At 51.3% G+C, this 8,999-nt stretch overlaps 1 protein-coding gene across 5 annotated transcripts in view; it reads left to right on the plus strand.

Annotated features, from left to right (window-relative positions):
- The first annotated feature begins 377 nt into the window (after window positions 1-377).
- Window positions 378-8,999, plus strand: part of LOC101016075 (putative oncomodulin-2) — a 37,075-nt gene continuing 28,453 nt past the window's right edge. For 4 of the 5 annotated variants that reach the window (XM_031665614.1, XM_031665618.1, XM_031665613.1 and 1 more), the window contains exon 1: window positions 378-496. Coding sequence is in view for 2 of the 5 variants with exons in the window: in XM_031665613.1 (XP_031521473.1) it covers window positions 431-496 (66 nt within the window). In the remaining 3 variants the exon portion in view is untranslated. Of the gene's footprint in view, window positions 497-1,433; window positions 1,647-8,999 lie in introns of all 5 variants that reach the window. The other variant, XM_031665615.1, reaches the window with a different exon arrangement.

The following is an 8,999-nucleotide window of genomic DNA, read 5'->3' on the forward strand; positions in this document are numbered from 1 at the left end:
TACAGAGAAGAGGAGACCCCACCATGCCTCAGGCTTTGAGTGGAGAGGACACAGCCTCTGCTGGGACAGGGAACAGAGGGATGCGGAGACCCTGAAGATGCTTATGGACAGTGGTCTGAGGTCGGGACAGTGGCAGGAGATACCATTCACTCAGCATCTCCAGGACAAGAGATCAGCCTGGCAGTTACATGTGTTTTTCTTCAAACTGGTTGCCAGGTTGGAATGGCCAATGACATCAGAGATTCCAACCTTCCTGACTGGAAGGACTGGACTCCGTGGGTGCCTGGGAGCTGAAGTGGACAATAGCATCTTCTCAGAGCTGTTCTCCACTCCTGACTTCTCCCAGCCTCAAGAATTCGTAACACACTCTTCTGGCTCCTAGCAGAGTCCAGAAAAAGGCCTTGGGCAGAACAGAGACTCTTTCCATGGAATGGGACAGATTTTGGGAAAAATCATGACCATCCTGCTCGCCGAGCATAAGGAGGAGAGCCCCCAGGTGAGCACCTCAGGGTACCCCCTCTGGGAGGTGGGGGATAATGAAGTGTCGGGACCATCAGGTGAGGTGACTGGAGGAAGAAGAGGTGGGATAGGATTGACTAAGACGAAGGAAGGGGGCCAGGCATGGTAGCTCACGCCTGTAACCCCAACACTTTGGGAGGCCGAGGCAGGCAGATCACCTGAGGTCAGGAGTTCAAGACCAGCCTGGCCAACATGGTGAAACCCCATCTCTACTAAAAGTACAAAAATTAGCTGGGCGGTAGTGATGCGCGCCTGTAATCCCAGCTACTCGGGAGGCTGAGACAGGAGAATCGCTTGAGTCTGGGAGGAAGAGGTTGCAGTGAGCTGAGATCGCTCTTGCACTCCAGTCTGGAGAAATTCAGGCTGGGTTCTGTGGCTCACACCTGTAATCCCAGCACTTTGGGAGGCCAAGGCAGGAGGATCACTTGAGGCCAGGAGTTTGAGAGCAGCCTGGCCAACAAGGTGAAACCCTGTCTCTACTGAAAGTACAAAATTGAGCTGGGCATTATTGCAGGCACCTGTAATCCCAGCTACCAGAGAGGCTGAGGCAGGAGAATAACTGGAATCCAGGAGACAGATGTCGCAGTGAGCTGAGATTGCACCACTACACTCCAGCCTGGGAGACAAAGCAAGATTCTGTCTCGAAACAAACAAACAAACAAAAAACGGAGGGACCCAGAGAGCCAGGGACCAGGGAAGGACGTGAGGAAGTGTTCTGAGGACAGAGAAACGGAAGAATGGGGAGGGGAAGGAGCAGCACGTGGGGTTGACAGAGGACAAAGTCAGAAAGACGGCTTGGAGAAGCCAGCAGTCTACAAGGCTGGGGAGGATGGAGAGTGGTTTGGGGTTAGGGGTCGGGGTCTAAGGTGATCAGCTGCAGAAGCATTACACGGTGGTCTGGTTTCTTTACTCAGCCCCTGGGGTAGATCCCAGACCCTCACGTAGGTCCCTTTGCTGGAAAAGGAAGAGGGAGTGGTCAGACCAATCTGAGGAGGAGCCAGAGAAGGAGCTCGCCCCTGAGGAGACCTAGGTGGCGGAGACGCTGTATGGCCTCAAGATGAAGCTGAAGCAATGGCGAGTGTCGTCCGTGCTCCCTGAGCACCAGGAGGCCTTCAATAGCCAGCTTGGTAGGAGGACACCCCAGACAGCACCTCCAATCCTGTTCTTCTAAAAAAGAGGAAATTTCCAATAACCACTCTTTTCCAATGGGAAAAATATGCCCCCAGTGGGTGAGCTCTCCATCTGGGAGGACTCAGAAGTGATCACTCATGAGGGACGCTTAGGAGACGATAGAGAATTAGGCTAGACTTGATAAAGGTCGGTGCTTGGGATATGAAAGCTTGATTTTGGGCCAGGTGCGGTGGCTCATGCCTGAGATCCCAGCACACTGGGAGGCTGAGGCAAGCGGATTGCTTAAACTCAGGACTTTGAGGATGTAATGAGCTATGACTGCACCACTGCACTCCAGCCTGGGTGACAGAGCAAAACCCTGTCTCAAAAGAAAAACAAAGCCCAGGTGTGGTAGCTCATGCCTGTAATCCCAGTACTTTGGGAGGCCGAGACAGGTGGATCACTTGAGGTTAGTTGTTCGAGACCAACCAGACCAATATAGCGAAACCTCATTTATACTAACAATATAAAAATTAGCCAGGCGTGGTGGTGCACGCCTGTAATCCCAGCTACCCGGGAGGCTGAGACAGGAGAATCACTTGAACCTGGGAGGCGGAGGTTGCAGTGAGCTGAGATCACACCACTGCACTCCAGCCTGGGCAACAGAGCAAGACTCCGTCTCAAAAAGGAAAAAATATAAAATAAAACATAAAATAAAAGAAAGAGTTTGGGGAGCTACAGAGAGGGGAGACCAGAGTTATTTCACCCTGGGCTGTAGTCATCCTTATTGGAATCTGACTTCGTTCATTCCATGGAATTTGGGAAGGGTGTGTATATGGAATAAATGTGTCTGGGATAGCTGCATTCAGCATTGCACACCCCCAACTAGGGAAATGGATCACCTTCTCAGGACAACTTGATCCAGCTGCCTGCTTGGGGTCAGAAGTAAAGACTAACCGGGACCTCCACAAGAAGTCCCGTCCCCTGGATACAAACAGGGGGAGGGCGGTGGCAGCACCTGGCTTCTTATTGCATGCAGATATCAGCTGGCCACGTGAAGCCCCATTTCACCACCTTCAGAGGCCATCTGCCAAGTGCGTCTATTCTAGATCCTACAGCTGTGATCACACGCACTGAGTGGGTGTGAAGAGCGGGGCGTCCAGGACTTTCCAGCCCAACCCCACAGGGTCTTTCTTCTTGGCCCCAGTCTCTGGCTTCTGTTAATGTGGCTGCGAGGACAAGCTCTCTCTCCCCGCATACAGGACTGTCACGCCATTCACGTGCAGTGTGAGGTCAGCCTTTCCTGGGTGGTTGAAGAATCTGTGCGAGTTAACATTATTATATTATATTAAAGCATAATTGTATTAATTGAATTTCAGTAGAGACTGTGTGGCTCAGGCTGGAGGGCGGTGGCTCTTCACAGGTGTCATCCCTGCTGATCAGCTCGCGAGCTTTGACCTGCTCCGTGTCTGACCTGGGCCGGTTCACCTCTCCTTAGGCAACCTGGTGGTCCCCTGCTCCTGGGAGGTCACCAATTAATGCCAAACTCCTGGGACCGAGCGATCCCCTCACCTCAACCTCCCAAGGAGCTGGGACTACAGGCATGAGCCACCACACGCAGCACAGTTGACATTTCTTGTGTGCACCCAGAAATGTCATCCTGGTGACCAAGGAGAGAATGTGATGCCCCCTGTTTATAAGAGCCCAGTGCCCACGCTATAATGGGGTTACCAAGTGTCTATCAGTGCTCGGACAAAAAGTCTTCCATGAGAAGGAGTGAGGCTCAGCCAGGCACAGTGGCTCAGCCCTATAATCCCAGCACTTTGGGAGGCAGAGGAGGGAGGATTGCTTGAGGCCAGGAGTTTGAGGCTAGCCTGGGCAACACAGAACCAACCCCCCACACACACTCCCCAAAAATTAAAAAATTAGCCTAGCATGTTTGCAAGTTTCTGTGGTCCCAGCTACTCAGGAGGCTGAGTCGGGAGGATTGCATGAGCCCAGGAGGTCAAGGCTGCAGTGAGCTATGATAACATCACTGCACTGCAGCCTGGGCACCACAGCAAGACCCTGCCCCTAAAAAAAAATTAAAACATTAACAATAAAAATAAAATAAAGATCACCCGGGCAGCTTAAAACTCAGGTTATCCCTGTAGTCAGTGCTACAAGGCATTGACCATTAGCACTGACCAGTGTCTTCAAGAAGCTTCCATCGACCGGGCGTGGTGGCCCACGCCTGTTATCCTAGCACTTTGAGAGGCCTAGGTGGGCGGATCACGAGGTCAGGAGATCAAGACCATCCTGGCTAACACGGTGTAACCCCGTCTCTACCAAAAATGCAAAAAATGAGCCGGGCATGGTGATGGGCGTGTGTAGTCCCAGCTACTCAGGAGGCTGAGGCAGGAGAATGGCGTGAACCCGGGAGGCGGAGTTTACAGTGAGCCGAGATTGCACCACTGCACTCCAGCCTGGGCGACAGAGCGAGACTCTGTCTCAAAAACAAAACAAAAAGAAGCTTCCATCAGAGGCTGCAAAATGGTACCCACAGGCCAAGCCCGGCTGTAGATTGCCTTGATTGGCCCATGAAGAGTTTGAAAATAATTGTAACTAACTGCCAATATTCAAACATTTGGAGATTTCCTGTGAAAAAACAATCTGCATTTTCCAATTCTCTGGCCACGCGGAGCCCACATTCGGGCCTAGTAAGTGCCCAGGAGCTGGGCTACAAATGCAGCTACCTCTTTAGAGTTGGCCTTGATGCCCACAGGCCTCTCTCCCAGGGGCCAGGTCTGCTCAAGCCTCACCAGCCCTGCTGGAAAAGTGCAATTCCTGGAGTGCGTTCTGACCAGGAAGGACTCCTTAGAGCTCCTGAGGAAGGCATGGGCCTCTGGCCTGAGGCTCACTGCAGCTGTCCCAGTGCTGCCACCACCTCCGGGCTGTGGTTTTGTCTTGTTTTGTTTTGTTTTATTTTATTTTATTTTATTTTTTTGAGACGGAGTCTCGCTGTGCTCCCAGGCTGGAATGCAGTGGGCGGATCTCGCTCACTGCAAGCTCCTCCCAGTTCACGCCATTCTCCCGCCTCACAGCCTCCCAAGTAGCTGAGACTACAGGCTTCACCACCACTGGCTAGTTTTTATTTTTGTAGAGACGGGTTTCACTCATGTTAGCCAGGGATAGTCTCCCATCTCCTGACTCCTCGTGATCCACCTGCCTCGGCCTCCCAAAGTGTTGGATTATAGGCTTGAGCCACTGCTACTTCGGGTCAGTTCTCTTTGTTTTGTTTTAGAGACACAGTTATACTCCCCAGATCTAGGGCTGGAGTGCAGTGGCAGTCAAGTAGCCTCACTGCAGCCCTTGACCTCCGGGCCTTAAGTGATCCTCCCGCCCTCAGCCCTGAGTAGCTGGGGACTACAGGTGCCCACCACATCTGGTTCAGTTTTGAATTTTTTATAGAGATGCTGCCCAGGCTGGTCTCTGCTAGACTCCTGACTCGAGCAATCCTCCTGCCTCCGGGCCTCCCAAAGTGCTGGAATTATAGGCTTCTAGGCCATCCTACCTGGCTTACTTTTATTTGCCTCATTATTATTTCTTCTTGAGACAGGGTCTCTATTCTGTCACCTGGGTTGAGAGGCAGTGGCATGAGCATAGCTCACTGCAGCCTCGGGAACCTCCTGGCCTCAACGATCCTCCCACTTCAGCCTCCTGAGTGGCTGGGATTACAAGTTCATGTGCCTCAACACTCCAGCCTCCATTTCTTGGTTATTTGTGAGATGGGATCTTGCCATTGTTCCCAGGGTGGTCTTGAACTCCTGGCCTCCAAAGCGATCCTCCTCCTGTCTTGGCCTCCCAAAGTTGGGATTACTGGTGTGAGCCGTTGCACCAGACCGCAGGGTGTGTCTCATGAGCGACTTCCCCACACATGACCCCACCTGACCCCTCAGAGAAACCACATCCAGAGATAGAAGGGACAAGGTCATTACCTGCGGAGGGGAGAGCCTCAATGGATAAATGGCCAAGGTATACTGGCTCCCTGGAGGAAGGACATAGGTCACTGGACAAGGTGATGTGGGCTCTGACACTGTGGGCACTTTTCTGATCCTGGGTGAAAGTAAGGATGTAGGAAGGATGGGAGCGTGGAGTAATAGCAGAGTGGGTGAGAGGAGAAAGTGGAGGCCCGGCCTGAAGATGGAGGGGACAATGGTGGGAGGTGATGGGCAGTGGAGATGCCAGCCTGGCCCAGCCGGGACTCAGAGCCGTGGCAGCGGCGCCCCCTGGTGGCCGTGAGGACGCCTGCTTCCCCTTCCCTGGGGGTTTGATGGCACCATCATGGCAGAAATGATTCAAAGCTGAGCAGGTGCCAGGCACCGTTCAATGTGCACAATACGTGGGTGTTTTGCTTTTAAATTGTTTATTTAAGAGATTATTTTTAAAAATTAACAGGTAATTTCCTTGGGTCTTGAAGTCATAATTTCTTTTTCTTTTTTTTTCTTTTTTTTTTTCCTAAGACAGAGTCTCATTCTGTCGCCCAGGCTAGAAGGCAGTGGCGCAATCACAGCTCACTGCAGCCTCAACCTCCTGCCTCCCAGGCTCAAGCAGTCCTCCCACCTCAGCCTCCTGAGTAGCTTGGACTACAGGTGCACACCACCACGCCCGCCCAATTTATACATTTTTTGTAGTGACAAGATCTCACTGTGTTGCCCTAGCTGGTCTTGAACTCCTGCGCTCAAGTGATCCTCCCGCCTCGGCCTCCCAAAGTGCTGGGATTACAGATGTCAGCCCCCACGCCCAGCCTGCGTGGGTGTTTCTACAAAATCGTATCTCTCACAACAACCCTGTGATTGCCACTATTATCACTGTCCCTTTTCACAGCCGAGGAGACCCAGGTGCTGGGAACTGAGGACAGTGATATATCCTATGCCAGTGCTATACTGGGATTTGAGCAACCCAGGCCCAGCCCAACCCACTTCAAAAACAAAAGTAGGCCGGGCACAGTGGCTCATGCCTGTAATCCCAGCGCTTTGGGAGGCTGAACTGGGTGGATCACTTGAGGTGAGGAGTTCGAGACCAGCCTGGCCAACATGGTAAAACCCTGTCTCTACTAAAAATACAAAAATGAGCCAAGCGTGGTGGTGGGCGCCTGTAGCCCCAGCTACTCAGGAGGTCGAGGCATGAGAATTGCTTCTTGAACCTGGGAGACAGAGGTTGCAGTGAGCTGAGATCCTGGCATTGCATTCTAACCTGGGTGACAGAGCAAGACTCTGTCTCAAAAAAAAAAAAAAAAAGTAGATCCAGCAATTCCACTTCTAGGTAGATGCTCCAAAGAATTGAAAGCAGGGATTCCAGCTGATATTTGTGGGATTTTTTTAACCTTTTTTTTTTTTGAGATGGGGTCTCACTCTGTCCCCTAGGCTGGAGTGCAGTGGTTAGATCATAGCTCACTGCAGCCTCAACCTCCCAGGCTAAAGCAATCCTCTTGCCTCAGCCTCTCAAGTAGCTGGGACTACAGGCATTCCCCACCATGCACAGCTAAGTTTTTTGTTTTTTGTAGAGATGGAGACCTGCTATGTTGGCCAGGCTGGTCTCAAACTCCTGGCTTCCAGCAATCCTCCCACCTCAGCCTCCCAAAGTGCTGGGATTACAGGCATGAGCCACTGTACCCATCCTTAACAGATATTTGTACACCCATGTTCATAGCAGCATTATTCACAATAGCCAAGAGGTAGAAGTAACCCAGGAGTCCACCTACCAATGAATAGATAAACAAAATGTGGTCTATCCACACAATGAAATATTATGCAGCCCTAAAAAGGAAATAAAATGCTGACACCTGCTGCTGCATGGATGAACCTTGAGGACATAATGCTCAGTGAAATCAGACAGTCACAGCTGGGTGCAGGGGCTCCCACCTGTAATCCCAGCACTTTGGGAGGCTGAGGTAGGAGGATCACTTGAGCCCAAGAATTCAAGACCAGCCTGAGCAATACAGTGAGACCTCATCTCTACCAAAAAATTTAAAAGCGAAGTGTGGTGGTGTGTTCCTGTAGTCCCAGCTACTAGAGAGGCAGAGGTGGGAGGACTGCTTGAGCCAGGGAGGTGGAGGTTGCAGTGAGCAGAGATCATGCCACTGCACTCCAGCCTGGGGGACAAAGCAAACCCTGTCTCAAAAAAATTTAAAAAAAAAAGAATAAGAAGAAGAAAAGAAAGTAAGGGAAGGAAGGGAGGGAGGGGATGGGAGGAAATAAGTCAGTCACAAAGAGGCAAATATGGCCAGGTGCTGTGGCTCACACCTGTAATCCCAGAACTTTGGAGGCCAAGGTAAGTGGATCACTTGAGGTCAGAAGTTTGAGACCAGCCTGGCCAACATGGTGAAACTCCATCTCTAATAAAATACAAAAAATTAGCTGAGTGTGGTGGCGCACACCTGTAATCCCAGCTACTTGGGAGGCTGAAGCGTGAGAATCGCTTGAACCCAGGAGGCAGAGGTTGCAGTGACCCAACGTTGTGCCACTGCACTCCAGCCTGGGTGAGAGAGTGAGACTCCGTCTCAGAAAAACGACAAAAAGGCTGGGCACAGTGGCTCATGCGCTTTGGAAGGCTGAGGCAGGCAGATCACCTGAGGTCAGGAGTTCGAGAACAGCCTGGCTAACATGGCAAAACTCCGTTTCTACTAAAAATCCAAAAAAATTAGCCAGGTGTGGTGGTGCGCTCCTGTAATCCCAGCTACTCGGGAGGCTGAGAAAGGAGAATCGCTTGAACATGGGAGGCGGAGGTTCCAGTGAGCTGAGATCACGCCACTGCACTCCAGCTTGGACAACAAGAGCAAAACTCCGTTTAAAAAAAAAAAAGGCAAATACAGCATGATTCCACTTATATAAGGTACCTAGAATAGTCAAACTGATAGAGACAGTAAAAAAGTGAAATACTGGTTATCAGAGCCTGGGGGTCATGGGGATGGAGAGTGAGGGTTTAATGGGGACAGTTTCAGTTTGGGAAGATGGAAGAGTTCTGGAGATGGATGGTGGTGACGGTTACACAATATTTTTTTATCTCTCTCTTTTTTTTTCTTTTTTAAGATGGAGTCTCGCTCTATCACCCAAACTGGAGGGCAGTGGTGTGATCTCAGCTCACCGCAACCTCCGCCTCCTGGGTTCAAGCAATTCTCTAGCCTCAGCCTCCTGAGTAGCTGAGATTATAGGTGTGCACCACCACGCCCAGCTAATTTTTGCATTTTCAGTAGAGACTGGGATTTGCCACGTTGGCCAGGCTGGTCTTGAACTCCTGACCTCCTGCCTGCCTCGGCCTCCCAAAGGGCTGGTGTTACACGCGTGAGCCACCATGCCCAGCCCGGTTGCACAATATTTTTGATGTAGCAA

The sequence above is a fragment of the Papio anubis genome, chromosome 4 (genome assembly GCF_008728515.1).
Source record: "Papio anubis isolate 15944 chromosome 4, Panubis1.0, whole genome shotgun sequence".
Lineage (NCBI taxonomy): Eukaryota > Metazoa > Chordata > Mammalia > Primates > Cercopithecidae > Papio > Papio anubis.